Genomic DNA, 16,898 nt, shown 5'->3' on the forward strand with positions numbered 1-16,898 from the left:
AGACTCAGGTGAAGAAGAGCTAAACACAAACTAATGCAACCCAGACGTTGTTTCTGACAGATTAGCACCATTCTGTCCTTCTGGTTTGTTTGTCTTTACTTGGCAGAGGCGGTGGCCATTAGGGGGCGCTGATCCAAAGATAAATGACTATCGGTGATAGTGTCTCTCTCACTCTTTCGTGAAAACACGAAAGAGTGAGCTCCGGTTTAAAAGGCTTGGACACACTTGTGATAAACCTCAGCATATGGTTGAGGTGCTTGGTGATGGACCTGTCTGTCTGGCTTTCGGCGAGTTGAAACAAATAACACAAAATAATACTGCAAAGTGGCCGAATTTGGGACACGTGCTCTGTTTCTCCATTGTTAAGACCCAACTCAGCATGACTTTTAACCAGTGAGATAAGACCCTGAGTGAGCTGAGAGATCATGGCAGCCATGAAGCAGCTATGAACGCTTAAGTTATTTTTAGTCATATTTAGTGACGTTAATCTAGAAAGCAGTGGAGGAAAAATAAGCGTTCTCAAAGAGTCCTGCCTAAAATTAGGGGTGTTATATTCGTTATTCCTCCCCGCTTCTCAACTGTTCATCCAGAAGAATGGATGGAGATAGTGGTTGGCGAAGAGCAGAGTGCAGGCAGGGTAGGTCTCTGAAAGAAAGTGTCAGGATGAAGGGAACCTTGAAAGGTGGAATGGAAGCTGACTTGCACTGAGAAAGAGGAAGACGGAAGTCTCCACATGGAGGTGTCTGTAGTACGACCCTCAGCTCACTTTCCCGATGTAGCGTACCCTTCCTCTGCCTTTCAAACATGCAAACCTCTGCCATGCAAATCATCCTCTGTCGTGACCTTTTTGCTGTAAGCGTGCGACACAAAGCAAATATCTGCTAGGCATCAGCGCTGGTCTCTCTGGGAGGGGGTGCCGGGGATTTGGGGCCAAATTGCGCTGTAAACATTTCCACCTCTAATCGACTCAACCTGCTCCCCATAATGACAGACTGGGGAGAGGACCTTTCTGTTTTATAAGAGGGGGGCCGCGCCACCACCTCTCTCCTCGGCTATTTTTGTTTGTCATTAACACTTTTTTTTACCAAAAAAATCGGCCAATTTCATGTCATTAATCTTGGCTTTTCATTTTTTTCATTGAATTCAGCGCTGTGTTTGGTGATGATGCAGTCATCAGAGGAAGATGTGTTTACACCCTCAGCTCTTTAGTAATACAAGGATGAATATGGATGGATAGATGATAGATAGATGGATAGATAGATAGATAGATAGATAGATAGATAGATAGATAGATAGATAGATAGATAGATAGATAGATAGATAGATAGATAGATAGATAGATAGATAGATAGATAGATAGATAGATAGATAGATAGATGGATGGATGGATGGATGATGGATAGATAGATAGATAGATAGATGGATGGATGGATGATGATAGATAGATAGATAGATAGATAGATAGATAGATAGATAGATAGATAGATAGATAGATAGATAGATAGATAGATAGATAGATAGATGGATGGATGGATGATGATAGATAGATAGATAGACAGACAGACAGACAGATAGAATGCAGAAAAAGACAGATGCAGAAAATAGTAAAAATAAAGAAAAACTCAAGGCGTGTACAAACTTATGGCTTGTACTATATATATGTGTATATATACAGGTATATATATACCATTAAAAGCTTCTTAAGATTTTTTTAAAGTATTTTAAGTAAAATACAAGTAAGTCAGTAAAGGATTGCTACAGACCTGAAATATCCTCATATAAATGCATGAACGAATGTTTGCGGGTTCTGGAATGAAAATGTCCCATGATTATAACAACATAAATGTTTGTGTCAAGGTCTTTCACCTGTTTTGTGTGCAGAAGCTTGAGAATTTCTCCTGCAGAATTACAGTTCAGATTCAGTGGAAATATAGTGATACCTTGCCGTGGCATGAATGAGTGGGATCAGTTACTGCAGAGTGTCACTGTGTGCAGTGTGCAGGAGAGATTAGAAGGATACCACAGCAACTTGAAAAGCAGATCTGGTCGCCTCGAGCTCCCAGAGAGATTTCTCTCATCTGTTCATCCACATTTGCTGTGCTAGTTTGTCTTTGGCTTAGTTATCTGTTTATGTCTAAACAAGTATTGGGCCCCCAGAGGCCCTTGGCTGCTTGAGGGTGAGCGGGATGCCGGAAACAGCGGGCACAGACCTCAGCCTGAACTCAACCTCACGTTGAAAGATGAAGATGGATGCAGACGTCAGGACTCGGTTCTTAGTTCTGATGAGGGATGGGTACTAACAAATACAAGTGCTCCGGATTTAGATCAGGATGGAATAAGGTTATCTTTCAGATAGAGCAGACTGGGTGAAACTTTCATCAACATCACAGATTCTTAGAGTAGAAACCTTAGGGTAGACTTCAACAGGTATGAACCCATGAAATAAGATCAGTTCACTGCATTGTTCCCTTGCTGCTACACAGTCATGGAGCTCACCAAAGAAAGAGCCCCATCCACAGTTGCAACGTAATCCAGTTGCAAAAACATCACTCCTGTTATAACAAAGTAATGTGAGCAGGAAGGCTGTGCAAAAATCCCTGTGAATGTGTCAGTAGTTTACAAGTATATATCACTTCTGTCTGCACTCTGTGTAAGGGTTCCTGAGGTGCGATGCGATAGCTGCACGTGCAGGCAGGTGCTTCCTTTGTCAGTGACCTGATCAGATTGAGTGAACTCACTCATGTGTCCCTCCAAACATCAGTCATCAGATGACAGGCAGGAAGCTGGCCTGAAGCCGCTGCGCTTGAGCAGACCTCCATCAAACCACGTGCACTTCTGCTGTTGGCAGAGGGTGAAACATAACTTGTCTTTGTGCTCACTTTATGATGTGCTCCTTTATTTCATTTATCCACGATGCTACTTTCTCATCCATTAACATTACGCTCGCTCTCTAAGTCTTAAGTGTTCGCATCAGGGTGTTGACATGAATCATTGATGTGATGGACCTAAAGTTATGAGGAGTGGAGAAACAGCTATAGAGTGGCTCCAGTGACGCGTTAACTTCATCGGTCAACTGAGGTCATGACGCCCTCCTGCGGTCAAAGTGGGTCACTGCTATTACTGGGATTTTTGACTCGACTGAACGTTCGCGAACACGCGGGTTGAACGGCACAATAGTTTAAATATACAGTCTGTAACAGCGTCACGGACAAGTTTGGGCACCGAACTGATCCACTACAGCTGACCGACGTGTGGCCAGCAGTGAGGTGGGGATGGCCCATGGTGGAGATGACGGTCCACGGTGTCCACGGTGCTGAGCCACTTCCTCAGCCGACTGGCTGCCGGCAGAGGCCGCTGTTTGACTGTCCTTATCAATGTCGCGGCGAAGTGGCGTGATGTGTGGCACAGTTGGGCAGCACTTCTGCTTTCTTAAGTGGCTTATGTGTCAGACAGTGACTGTGAAGAAACAAAAGAGAATCACAGACTCAATGTCTGGTTTTGATCATGACACCAAAAAGTCACAGCTTTCATATGCTGCCCTTCAGATTTTCACAGGTCTTTCCTGAGAAAATGGATCTTACTATGGCATTGCTTCTTCTTTTCTTTTTTTTCAACATTTCCACTGAAAATTTATGATCACACTGATGCACAAGACACGTGGCAGCGAGGATGATAACAGCAACAACAAACATGGAGGAATCCTTGAACAAAAGCAAACAAAAGCATCTGTTTGCTTTTGTTCAGGGATGTTTTTCGCTACATAATAGCCAGAGTTTCCACTACTCTGAATGTAAATGGAATTCTTATACAAATATTTTCATGACATTAAAAGAGCTTTAGTTTAAATAATGTGATATAAAAACTTGAATATAGCCACCATCGTGATTTATTGTGCCATTGTCAAACTGATGCAAAAGAAACATTATTTTGTTGTTTAAGTGTATGTATGGCTCCATCATTTGATTCAGTAATATACCAAATTCATATATATATAGACAGATATAGTTAATTATGGTTGCCCTTTTCACACAGCATGGAGAAAAGATGTGCTGATAAGGGCCTTGTTTTGATGTTATTGAAGATGCTACTCAGAGCTGTTGAAACAGCATTCACGTCCGGACAGTTTGGTAGTTTGCCTCGAGTGTACATCAAAGAAGTCGCCCCCAATGAATTGCAGGGCCCATTTGTTATCCACTCATGACCAATGGCCTCAAAAAAGGGGGTGGCAACTTCTCACCCCACAGTTAAAGAAATGATGGACTGTTTATTGATGTATTTTTGTTATTTGTGTAACTCTGTGAGTTTCCTAAGGTGACGTTTCAGTTTGGAGATTATGGCGATTGGAAGAAAGAAGATTGTATTTGGAGAATATTGCAGCATCGGAGGTCAAGCATTGTTGTCTTTTCTACTGTCCACGCTTCACTTTTGGGGGCAAAACTCTGGACTTGAGAAAGTTCGAGAGGTTGGGAAAGCATGGCATGTCACGGCTCTGCGCCATGACTATGCCCTTTGGAAATGTTCAGCACCTCAGGAAGCCTGCACCTGAGGTGGTGAACATTTTCATGGAGCTCTGCATTTCTTCACACTGGTAGTTTTAGGGTTGCCTTCTGCTCCCACTTCATGTGATATCTGGTTAGACATTAATGTCTATATTTCCTCAATTGTCTTCGTAATGTTTGGGGTGCTTTGACAGTAATAACAATTTATGAAGAACAGTAACAATGTAAGTAACATTTTACTAATGGGGAGTTCCCCACGCTTCATCTGCTAAACACATTTTTGTTGATGGGCTTTCGTTTCTTTCATTAGAATGAGCAGCAGACTGCTGCTGTGGAAAATATCATGGATGACTAAACTACGGAGCAGTTTAGAAGAGAAGTTTAGTCGCTCTTCACGCTTTGAAACAGTCGTTCAGTTGCTCCTCTGAGGTTTTAGGAACCAGATTAGACCCACCACTTGGCAGGATTGTGCTGATATCCACAGCAGGCGCCAGGATTCAGCTGAGATGGACTTTGCCGTACTCTTAGTCATAACAGCGCTGCCCTGTCGAATCGAAGACGCCAGTTGAGGCTTATCTGCGTGCTTCCCAAACACCTCCCTCCTGACATGTTCTGGGCATGTCCAACTCAGAGGAGGACACACTGGGGAGATCATGTCTCTCAGCTGATCTTGGGAACTATTCTCCCACTAGAGCCTGTACAGGTGCATTGGACGATGCTGTAGAATTCTGGGTCTCTTTTTAGCTGCTGTTCCTTGTATAAGTTAGCTGTGTCTTGTGTCTATAATGTAATTATTTACAGGGCTGAAAAGCCAGGTTTTCAAAGTCGTATAGTGTTTTGTCGGCAGGACTTATTGAACAACAAAATTACTGTTGGGGGAGTAAAAGGTTGTTTCCAGTTAGCTACGAGCAGTCAGGTGGAGGTGAAACCAGGTCAGTGTGCCCGGAAGCGCCTTCAGATAAGTCCCAGGTAAATGACATCACAGTGGGACTTTTGACCTCCTTGGCAGTAAATCTATAAAGGTGTGTAGCAGCTTCTCAGGTAGTGGAGCTGTGAAGAGTCTGTGAAGTGTAGAGACGGCGGCTGGTGTGAAAACCAACATGCGCCTGGACGTTTAGATTTGCGCACCTGTTTTTGAAATATGTACCCGCACACTCAGACACTGGCTTTTAACAGCCAGTACATGCCGCCGTCGTACGACTTCAACAGCTACCATCATGTACCGGGGGTCAGTGACCCCTCAGGGAGTACTTGGAGCCCATTTTACGGAGTCAGAGAGGACTATCTCAGCGGCTTCCCGCCGGTGAACACAAACCCGGGGCAGAGCAGCTTCTTGTCTTCCGAACACTGCAACCTTGCCACCGCTGGAGGGGGGTCTTTCACGCCCTACCTCCCACACGCCGACCAAGAGCCCCCCGCGACCAAGAAGAGACCCCCTGAAACCATCACGTCGCCTGTGTCAGGTGGGACTCTTTAAAGGACTTATCACATTTGGCTGCTGACAATGTCTGATTCAGGCTGTGTTTTCACTGTTTCCCGTCACTGCTGTGTGTTTTAAATGCAGAATTATATTGCACTTCGTCCACGGTTCTGAATGATCAGGAAGTTCTGCTTATAATGAACTTTGATCTTTTATTACAAGAATATTTTATTTAAAGTACAGCTAGATTCACTACATTAAAAGGTTGGACTTCATTTGTGAGTCGGATATTGGAGTTTGTCAGAGAAGTCAACACTGGATGGGACGTTTGTGAAAGGCTTTATTTTGAAATTCGCCTGCAGTCATACATCTCAGATGCTGTCACATGACCAATCCCAGCAGCTAAGTGGGCGTCTCAATGGCAAACATCATGAAGCACATTTCTATAATCAGCAGGAAGTGCACATGACTTCAGTTTGCACACACACACACACACACATCCATCAAACCTTTCCCTCCCGTAAGCTAACAGTGGAGGGAAACTGCAGGCACGCTCGCAGTTGGTGTGTATTTGGTTGTCACACTTCAGATCAATAACGCTGACTGTGTCAATGAATAGTTGCCTATGTACACAGAACTCTGAGCGATAAGAAAAGCAGTGTGTCGTCTTTACACTAGTTATCATCTCTGTGATTAATACACATAATGTGGCTTTAAGTGGCGCCTGTGTTCCACTGTGGCTCCAGACGTCCACGCCCGACCCAAGTATGCTGCTGGAATCCCCGGCAGGAATTTGGGAAAACACAGGTAGCCTTCGGTGTTGTTTCGTTAATCCAAATGTTTCCTGTGACTCAGCGGGGAAGACACGCACCGAAGGCAAGTACAGAGTGGTGTACACTGACCACCAGCGGCTGGAGCTGGAGAAGGAGTTTCGGTCCAACAGCTACATCACCATGAGACGGAAGGCAGAGCTGTCCGGAGCCCTCAACCTTTCTGAGAGACAGGTGAGACACACTTGCGCATTGCACCGCAAATGATACAAGTATAATATCAACACTGTAGGGGAGATTTGAAAACAGAAAACATTCCTCTCTATTGTTAAAATATATTTTAGAGTTTGGACACCCCTGATGTTGAAATACTCGCGGTTAGTTTGGTGGATATGTGTGGGATGTGATTATTTCCCTTCATTGCCTTTATTGAAATTGTCGCGTTTTCGTGAGTGACTGAAGTTAGTGGAGCTGTCGTCCACTCTCGTAAACCCTTGGTCGTGTGCAGGTTCAACAAAACAGGAAGGCTCTTCTGTTCACACTTGCTAACCGCAGGTACAAGCTATCGTGATGAAAACCACCGACACGCGTTGAAGAAGATGGCTGCTGTATTTTTAACACTTGCGTCTGTCGTTCAGGTGAAGATCTGGTTCCAGAACAGACGAGCCAAAGAAAGGAAGATGAACAGAAAGAAGCAGCAGCTTTCCCAGCAGGCGTCCACCACAACACCGACCGTCGAGGGCAAACTCAGCGACCGTCACACCACCAGCAGCTCCGACAACATTCTGACTGATAACATGTCACATGAATACAAACTAGAGTACACATGAACAGAGTGTGGCAAACAAGCAGACATGTAAATACTGTTGCCTAAGTTATGTTTCTGTCTCTGACATAAAGTGATTGAACCGCTGCGGCTTAACAATGAAAGTGCACTTTCCCCTTGATTTAAAACACACAATGTTTGCTGAAAAGAAGTTTACATGTTGAATCTGATGCTTTTTTTTCAAGGTGTCACTGTTGAAGTGTTAAGAAGTTGCTTTTGAAATGTTTCATTCATGCTGAAAAATAAACATTAACAACTGAAAACATTCGTCGGGGACCATTTAGGACCTTTGTTTGCATGACAATGTGTTCGATAGATAGATAGACAGATAGATAGATGATAGATAGATAGACAGACAGACAGACAGACAGACAGACAGATAGATAGATAGATAGACAGACAGACAGACAGATAGATAGATAGATAGATAGATAGATAGATAGATAGATAGATAGATAGACAGACAGACAGATAGATAGATAGATAGATGGATATAGATAGATAGATAGATAGATAGATAGACAGATAGACAGACAGCTAGATAGATAGATAGATAGATAGATAGATAGATAGACAGATAGATAGATAGATAGACAGGTAGACAGACAGATAGATAGATAGACAGACAGATAGATAGATAGATAGACAGATAGATAGATAGATAGATAGATAGATAGATAGATAGACAGGTAGATAGATAGATAGATAGATAGATAGATAGATAGATAGATAGACAGATAGACAGATAGATAGACAGGTAGATAGATAGATAGATAGATAGATAGATAGATAGATAGATAGATAGATAGATAGATAGATAGATAGATAGATAGATAGATAGATAGATAGATAGATAGATAGATAGATAGATAGATAGATAGATAGATAGATAGACAGGTAGATAGACAGATAGATAGATAGATAGATAGATAGATAGATAGACAGACAGATAGATAGATAGATAAAAGAATTGCTTCCTGTTTAATTTCTTTTGTTGGTAGTGATATTCATTTTGATAAAAAGAAATCCTGACTCATGCCAGTTTAGCTCGAGCTGCTGTGTAAGAAAGGTTGCCTGCCATTTCTTGTCTCATTCGCCTCCTCCACCATCAACCATGTGTGAGTGAGTGGTTGAGATCATCAGCGTGCCTGTTTTTTCTTTCCAACAGATGACAGATAAACTATTTTTGCATCAGCACTTCCTCTTATTTGTTCTTCCTGTAAAACAGTATTGTATGCCACGACACAAAACTGTGCTCTTCACCTTTTCATTCCTGCCAATGTCTGCAGTAAATTGAGCGGCGCAAGAGCCGGAAATGACAACATTTAGAATAGAAAGAAATGAAAATGCGGATAAGATAATGTGTTATTCAGGGTCTCATGGTGGAAGTGCTTCAAGTGTGTATTCAATTGAAGCCAAAAATTTGTGTTAACTTCCTGTTTTTGTTGTCATGAATGTCACAACATGGCATGTCGCTTTGCAGAACTCGATGGTTGGATGTTTGACTTGCTGAACAAATGACTTGCAGTCCATTAGATTTGCAATGGACCTCCTCTTCTGTCAGAAGTTGTAAACATTTTAAAGGGTCGCCGACACGCCTCTGAATCGATGTATAAATGTGCCGTATGAAATGATCCGGTACTGTCCGTTGAATTACATTGCTAAATAAGTGCAAATCTAGTTCTGGGTGAATCATGTTCTGAGCAGTGCTGCACTGAGCGGGAACAAGTGTCTGTAAATAATTTTCTCGGCAACTGAAATTTTTGGGGGCGGCCGACCATTTCCTCTGATGGTGTCCGATACCTTTTTCGATTTAGAAACATTTCCATTTAGAAAAAAAAAGTGGCAGCACCCATCTGTTGCAACTCGCCGTTGATGTCTGCGACAAGATACATGCACTATAATCTGAATAAAGCACTTAGAGGTTTGTTCATGATGATTTGCTTTTCCAATCTTTTTTGAAAACTATTCACAACAAGAGTCAAAACAAACAGCAAAGTGCAAGCTGAAACATTAGTTACATTCTTAGATACAGTGTGCGAAGTGTCTTGTTTTCGCCTGCACTTTAAAGTGAATATGCTCTGCTGTATTTCATATAAAGGCAGCTGTTAATGGTTAAACATTATTAAAGCAATGCGCCTTGAACAAACCTCTAAATGTTTTTTTTTTTTTCATTCTAGACATCAATGCTGAGTTGCAACAGATGGGTCCTCTTCAAACACCATTGGCAAATCCCTCATTATTCGCTGATGCTACTACTTCCACCGCCTCGCGTGGCATATTTGGCGTTTGACCCACTTATGAGAACCATGTCAGAATCATGTATGAAAAGGAAGTGTTATTCAATTTTCTTGAATACACATATTGAAAACCAGTACTACTTCTTCATGTGCTGGTTGTTGATGTAAAGTGTAAAGGAGCATTACATTTGAGAGTCAGATGAGTGTCAGTTTAAGTCTTTACTCAAGGAGGTGCGGGACATTACACCTGTTTCCAAACACTGACCGCCATTCTCCCTGTTTTTTTTTCCCTGTTTGACTCTTAAGATTTGTGAGTCTTAGTTTCACGTTCCAAGCCACGTGTCTTCAACTCATTTTCGACTGGAATCCTACTCTCTTTAAGAAGGCTTTGGACCCTCCGACCCTCCGCAGGCCGACCACTGCTCTGTATAGCTGGCTAGTCTAGTTGGTTTGGCGTGGCCTGGTTCCCTTCAACTACTTACATGGTTATATAACTCAACTCTGGAATCAGCAGATTCCCTTTTGCACATGCTCTTTTATGACTTCAGTCAAAAGTTCGTTTGAAAAAGAAAGTTCAACGTCGGTGTCAAGTTTATCGACAATAGAGTCGACCATAAATCCTTTATTGCTCTGCGAACCAGCACTGCTACGTTTGAACATGAAATGAGCAAATGAGAAGTAAAAAGGGTTTTGCTTCAGACATTGCGTGACTGCTGAATGCTCTTGTAACGCCTGTCTCAGAGTGAATGTGTGTCTTCTCCATGTGTAAAGGAGTTCTGAGTACCAATAAAAACAGGCAGCTAAGATCAAGGGCCTGGCGAAATGGTGTCAGACAGCGGCGTAGAATGGCCTGATCTCTCCTGCCAGGCCAGAAGGTCTGGCGATTTTTTAAGTATCAAAGTTTAGAATCAGTGGGAAAAAAAGAGAATCACAATATAGCATGTGGTATATATCAGCAGCTTTGACAGAAGAACACAGTCCCCCCTGCTGCATTCAACTACTGCTTTTAGTTTGTGGCTTCCTCTTTGGAAATTTAAAACCATGACAATATAACAAATGCTGCAAGATTGCGCTCCTATCTTGCGATGTTGGTTGTTTCAAAGTGCAACCCTTATTCCGGTTCCTTCACAAGGAAGCAAACAGCCAGTTTTTTGTTGACCAAAAGCAGATATGCATTTTATAAGAACCAACACTGAACACACACATTATCCAGCTGTGATTGATTCTAGCATGACACAGTTGTTGAGCTTTAACAAACCAAACCAGACCTCAAGACTGGACTTCGTCTTTTAAAACAAGTCTATTGGTTGCAGGAAAATACATTTATTTTTGATAATTCACACAAATATTAGCACAAGCAAAGCATTTTTAAATCATGAAGCATTGCGAGGTTACATTTCACTTGGCAACATTTTCTAATTCCCCATCAAATGAATGTCAGGGCTCGCACCATGGAACGCTCACGAGAGTCTTTGGTCGGCCGTCATCACTTGTGTCATTTCAAACGTGTCGACAGCAGCTAAAAAAGCAAAACAGAGGTGTGATGAACACTTTGAGCTGATGAGGCTTTTGAAAGAGCCCCACAGCTTAATATACTTCATGCTGCAAAAGTTAGGTAACCAAGTATCGTGAAGTCCGGCAGAGAATAGAGAAGGCTGCTTGACTAAAAGGTTGGATGCAGGATTTGCTGTTGTGCAATGCCCTGTGTACTTTGTTAACTTAGTTAGTTAGCCACCGTCTGACAGCTCGCACTGTGGCGATGAGAAAAGTTGTGAGATCTCAAACAATAGCATCATTGTGGTAAGAGGTGTGATGTTGAAAATGCAGTGGAGGAAGCAGAAAGATGACTCGCCACTAGTCAGTTCAACATGCATTCAGCTTTGAGGGTTCATGGCTATTGATTTTGTGTTTATTAAAAGTAAACATTGATTGAGTTTCTTCGTCTACACGAAGAAACTCTTAGGACTCACATCAATGTTATTACTTACAGGTGTGGTATCAAATTCACCATAGTTATGTTGATGCGATTTAGCTTCCCACCTTTGCGTTTTTCCCTGCAAAAGTAGGCAAGAGCTCCGATGGCCAAGAGCAGGAACACACCGAAGCGGAGTGCCACCAGTAAAGGCGAGAAGTCTGCTGCTTTTTCTGTGAAGAGTTGTGAGGAGGAGCTCTTCGGGAAGGTTGAGCTTTTTATTACCTGAAATGTGATTATGAGACTGATTCTTCAGGCCGGGAGGCTGCTGACGGTAGGAGTTAATCCTATGAAGAGATGGATCATCAGTGGAGCCGGGTAGAGATTAGTATGAGGTTAGTTTCATCCATACATATATTGGAGGTTCACAATCCTTGATGTAAATGATTATTAGTTATAATGGTTATTGTTATGGTTTGGTTTTTGTGTGCTTTTATTCTGTTATTTCCTGTGTTCTGGTGTGTTGTTTCCTTTATTCATCCCCTCGCTTCTAGCTTGATGGCAGCACAGCTGGATCCCATTCTGCCGATCAGACTGCATGGACATCTGGGTTACAGTCTGTGCTGCCAGATGGTCACTCCGTGTTCCGACGGTAATACTCTCTCTCTCGACCCTCTGATCTCTTGTAGCTCCTGTTCGTGTGTGAGTGTTAGTGCCATTTCTGTCGTGTGTGAGTGTTAGTGCCATTTCTGTTTCCCCGTGTCATAGCTTATCCTTGTTTGTTTTGTTTCCTAGTGCTTTTCAGTTGTCCCGTTATTTTAGGTTTGAACTTAATTCACCTGCTTTTCTGTTTTCAGGTTTTCTCTTCTTTGCGCCACTTCTGGTGTCTACGTCCTCAGTTATTCATTCTTGTTCGTGTATAATTTGGGTTTATTGTATTGAAATTCATTGTTAACTCTTACTCTTGTCGTTTCTATTCACTGGCAACAATTCTACACTTGGGTCATGACAGTTATGTATGTTCTGTTATATTTGAGCAAAAAAATGACCTTTAAAAAGGAAGCTCTTCCCACTGTTCCCACACACCTCTCTTACTAAATAGTGTGACCTGATTCTCAACAGTGTGAGTGTTTGATCGTCCTCAGTCAGCTGTCTGAGACTTGGATTAGAGCAGCACTGTTCTTCTGTGACGTGAGATTATATTCATACATAAATGAACAATATTTACCTTCAACATAGATGCGGAAAATTGCGCGAGATATGTTGTATCCATCCTTATCAAATCCCTCTAAGCGATAAGCACCAGTATCAGCCCTGTTTAGAGATGCTATTGTCAAACTGCCATTCTGTCGACCGAAGAAGTATCTGCTCTTGTCATTCCCGAATGTAAACTTTTCTATCCACTTCAGGATCGTTATTGTGTCTTTTTTTGAAGTCCATTTTGGTACATTGGTGTTTTCTTCCATCAGCTTGATGATCAAAGATCCTCCCAAAGATCCATGACAAGGTACTCCACCTTCTCTGATGTCACAGTGCATCTCCAGACCTGAAAGTAGAAGGATCTGTCATGACCTGATGTAGCCACCTCAACACGCTCCTCCACCACTGTTCTACCATGTTTGGTTCAATGGTGTCACCAACTCATTTGACGGCTCCTCTCTGTCTCCACTATTCAATTTTGGATGACTCTTCCTCACTACTGACCACTGGAAGATCTACAAGCCTCACCTTTATTTCCTAATGTTGCTCAAGTGATGACAAATGTTTCTAAGAACAAGAATTGTAACTCCATGACTCCAGCACTGCATAATACGTCCTGACTCTCCCGATACAGAGCACAAATCAATCCTAGTTAACCACGATTCAAACCTCATGTACTCACCATCACAGCAGGAAAAGACTCCAAAAAGGCAGAACAGAATAAGCTTCATGTCTGTGTGTGTCTAGATCTGACTAGCAAGTGTTAGCAGTGGTGGAGAAAAGATCTTCTCTGCTTCATTTCCTCATTATGACCACAAGGCTACAGCGTGATGGCTACAATACCGAATCCCTCCTGCATCTGGTGACATCAGACCAATGTGTACAGCAAGTTTTATTGTGACCACATGAGACCCGGAGGATGCTGTGCTGGCTTGGAAGTGCGAGGAAACATCATCTTTTTAGATGGTGCAAACATCCAGCCTGTATTCTAGAGGACACTTCAGGGAAGCTCGCGAAGACCAGACTTCCTGAACACATGTGGTATTTTATTTCCTGTGTGAATAAACGGTGTCCTTCTTTGAGGCCCACTTCCTGTGTGTTGATGTAATAAAGCAATATTTTCTGAGGTTAAGCTTTCTGTGTCGAATGTTTCTCATAATGGATCATTTCTTCTGAGCTCACCTGCGGTCTAATATACTTGCGGTCCACTTGTGTCAGGACCACATATTTCACAACATTCTTCAAGGTGTATTGGTTAAGACAATTTCTGTATTTTATCCCTTTTAGTCCAAAGTGATCTCACATCACAGATTTATTGGATTATGGCTTTACGGCTGTTGCCCAACACTCAACATGGCTCTATATTATGTAGCTGCCAGACGCCTGACCCTCTTGACCACTTGCTCTGTGGCGATGAGAAAAGTGCAGCGCTGACTCTTTTATATGTTATAATAGAATAGAATATAATAGATGCATCAGTTAGCAAAATGAGCTAGCATGATAGCATGATTGTGCTAATAGCTACGTTCACTTGTACAGCACTTATGGGATGATATTTGAATTGCTTTTTTAAGTGCTTTATAAATACATATGGTATGGTTCAAAATTTTCACATCCACACAACAGTTAAAATGGCCGCCCCTGCCTCCCGCTAATGTCAGGATTCACCCATCCACCCCATTAGCAGATGAATACAAGCAGCGTGACATACTCTAAGAATAAGGGCGACTGGTCTGTTAAATATACTGTCTATACAGTGTTGATGATTTAATATTTTCATTTAATCGGTCAATGATTTTTTTTTTTGTTTAGTCAGTGTAAACATTTGTGGAATTTTGCAATTTTAACGTCCTGCTAATGTCAAAACTCACATACATTATTTTTTTTTAATTGAAAAAGGTGCGGTATTCATTTGATATGTTTCTCATGTTGTTTAGCTTCTTACCTTTTTGTTTTTTCCTGTAAATAAAACAGACAGCAGGACCACAGCGACGAGGACTCCCACCAGTATGGGCCAGTAGTCTTCTACAGTTTCATAGAAAGAAACAATGGAGTTAGTTTGAGGTTCCTCCTGCCGCTCAGCAGCAGTTTAGACTCCCACACTTCTCTTTTCCACACTGCTTCAGCGAGCTATCTCCCCTGCCTGCTCCACCTCACCGTGCTCTTTCATACACTCACATTTGACTGAGAACAGCCGAGCATCGCTTCTACTACCATCTACAGTGAACTGAAACAGTCCATCGCCATGTGACCCAAAGGAAAATGGCTTCACCAGACTTCTGACTGTTGCTGAGATAAACTGAGCAGCATAAATGCTGACTGGGGGGCAACAATAAACCCAAATAAGGCTCCAAAAAGCAGCTTCCATGGAAGTGTTGTTGCTGTGGATTCAACACTGAGCGCACGCAGACTGATCAGTGGCGAGTCAGGGTTAGTGATAGGTGACAGCAAGTGTTAGTGTTGCCTTCACTGTCCTCTAATAATGACCCATTCCCCCGCAGCATCTGCGCGAGGCCTTGTATCACGTGGATGAGATTGAAACAAATAGCATTTTCCTGTGTAACTGGTTTCTTACTGATGGTCAAGTTTCCTGCATTGTCAATCTGAGACTGATTCTTCGGGCCGGGAGCCATGCTGGTGTCAGTGGGGAGGCTGCTGACGCTAGGAGTTAATCCTATGAAGAGACAGATCATCATAGTTTTGATTTATTCAGACATAATATAAACATGACTTACCTTCAACATAGATGCGGAAATTTCTGTGAGATATGTAGTATCCATCCTTATCAAATCCCTCTAAAAGATAAGTGCCAGCATCCTCTGTGGTCAGAGATGCTATTGTCAAGCTTCCATTCTGTCGACCGAAGAAGTATCTGCTCTTGTCATTCCCGGGTGTAAACCTTCCCCCTCTCCATCTCAGGATCGTTATTGTGTTTTTTTTTAAATTCCATATTTCTATGTTGGTGTTTACTTCCATCAGCTTGATGATCAAAGATCCTCCCAAAGGTCCATAACAAGGTGCTCCACCACCTCTGATGTCACAGTGCATCTCCAGACCTGAAAGTAGAAGGATCTGTCATGACCTGATGTAGTCACCTCAACACGCTCCTCCACCACAGTTTTGCCATGTTTGGTTCAATGGTGTCACCAACTCAATGTGGTTGCATGTTCCACAGGATTTGAATGACACCGAATCACACTGTGCCAACCATGCAAATTGTTCTCAGGTTGGATTTTTTTGGTGATGTTCAGGAGAATGTTCTGTCCCTGTAAAGTTTGATTTTTGTATTGTAATAAAAGTGAGTTTTATCAGACCAATTGTTCTCATGTAATTATACTAGATTGTCTCACATAGACAGTCGCTACAGGTAAATGTGTATTCAAGTATTTATTTTGATAAATATGTAAAACAAACTGTGTGTGGAAAAGAGATTGGCCATTGTGCCTAATGTTTTCAACTGTATACAGCACTTGTACCACAGTACTGTATACACAGTAGGTCACACAGCTCGAGGGTTAAGGTTGGACTTGGAATTGGTCTTTGTCTCTGCTTTTAAATTTTGGTTTATTATTGTTCTCGACTGACCACTGTGGAAATCTACAAGCCTCACCTTGCTTTTCCTGTTTCATGTAGCTCAAGCAACGACAAATGTTTCTTAGAGCAAGAATTCTGACTCGTGACAGACTCCTAGTTAACCACAATTCAAACCTCATGTACTCACCATCACAGCAGCAAAAGACTCCAAAAAAGCAGAACAGAATAAGCTTCATGTCTGTGTGTATCTCTATCTAGCAAGTGTGGTGATGGGTGGCCACACAATCAGAAAGATATTCTCAGCATCTTTTGCTCTGTTCTATCTTGGCTGTCGCTCCATGTGCATCTTTATTATATGCTGTATGTCTTTGATGTTCCTGTTGTCTTTGATGCCTTAGCTACTTCGCTTGTTGGCGCCGTGACACGTTAAATTCCTCCACTGTGGAAGAAATAAACTTACTTCCACTCTGTGACACAAGGCTACTGAATGATGGCTA

General features: G+C 42.2%; 2 protein-coding genes across 7 annotated transcripts; one reads left to right on the forward strand and one right to left on the reverse strand.

Annotated features, from left to right (window-relative positions):
- Positions 1–5,606: 5,606 nt before the first annotated feature.
- Positions 5,607–7,816, forward strand: LOC128767584 (homeobox protein CDX-1-like). Its single transcript, XM_053879706.1, has 3 exons — positions 5,607–5,962; positions 6,775–6,923; positions 7,328–7,816. The coding sequence occupies exons 1-3, from the start codon at positions 5,641–5,643 to the stop codon at positions 7,517–7,519; spliced, it is 663 nt and encodes a 220-aa protein (XP_053735681.1). The 5' UTR covers positions 5,607–5,640; the 3' UTR covers positions 7,520–7,816.
- Positions 7,817–10,656: 2,840 nt separating this feature from the next.
- LOC128767371 (uncharacterized) lies at positions 10,657–16,730 on the reverse strand. Of its 6 annotated transcripts, XR_008416106.1 has the most exons (7): positions 16,589–16,730; positions 15,603–15,923; positions 15,443–15,541; positions 14,813–14,892; positions 12,896–13,213; positions 11,953–12,014; positions 10,806–11,274 (listed from the first exon to the last, which is right to left on the reverse strand). XR_008416106.1 is itself a non-coding variant. In XM_053879380.1 (5 exons), exons 1-5 carry the CDS (start codon positions 16,635–16,637, stop codon positions 11,216–11,218), a joined length of 513 nt encoding a protein of 170 aa, XP_053735355.1. In that variant the 5' UTR covers positions 16,638–16,730; the 3' UTR covers positions 10,657–11,215. The 6 variants fall into 6 exon arrangements, 2 of the variants coding, with proteins under 2 accessions (XP_053735355.1, XP_053735354.1); XR_008416104.1 differs by having other exon boundaries at positions 10,665–12,014; XR_008416105.1 differs by having other exon boundaries at positions 10,685–11,274; positions 11,796–13,213.
- Positions 16,731–16,898: the final 168 nt, after the last annotated feature.

This window comes from Synchiropus splendidus, chromosome 11 (assembly GCF_027744825.2).
Source record: "Synchiropus splendidus isolate RoL2022-P1 chromosome 11, RoL_Sspl_1.0, whole genome shotgun sequence".
Taxonomy (NCBI): Eukaryota; Metazoa; Chordata; class Actinopteri; order Syngnathiformes; family Callionymidae; genus Synchiropus; species Synchiropus splendidus.

What these genes read in the sequence shown, in the direction of transcription:
- LOC128767371 (XM_053879379.1), bottom strand. Translation starts at nt 16,637, where the DNA reads ATGAAGCTTATTCTGTTCTGCTTTTTTGGAGTCTTTTGCTGCTGTGAT. An exon ending in AGTCTTTTGCTGCTGTGATG is followed by an intron (nt 15,924 to 16,588) that starts GTGAGTACATGA and finishes TTCTACTTTCAG; the next exon opens with GTCTGGAGATGCACTGTGAC. An exon ending in TTACAGGAAAAAACAAAAAG is followed by an intron (nt 13,214 to 14,812) that starts GTAAGAAGCTAA and finishes TTCTACTTTCAG; the next exon opens with GTCTGGAGATGCACTGTGAC.
- LOC128767584 (XM_053879706.1), top strand. Translation starts at nt 5,641, where the DNA reads ATGTACCCGCACACTCAGACACTGGCTTTTAACAGCCAGTACATGCCG. An exon ending in CATCACGTCGCCTGTGTCAG is followed by an intron (nt 5,963 to 6,774) that starts GTGGGACTCTTT and finishes CCTGTGACTCAG; the next exon opens with CGGGGAAGACACGCACCGAA. An exon ending in TCAACCTTTCTGAGAGACAG is followed by an intron (nt 6,924 to 7,327) that starts GTGAGACACACT and finishes TCTGTCGTTCAG; the next exon opens with GTGAAGATCTGGTTCCAGAA.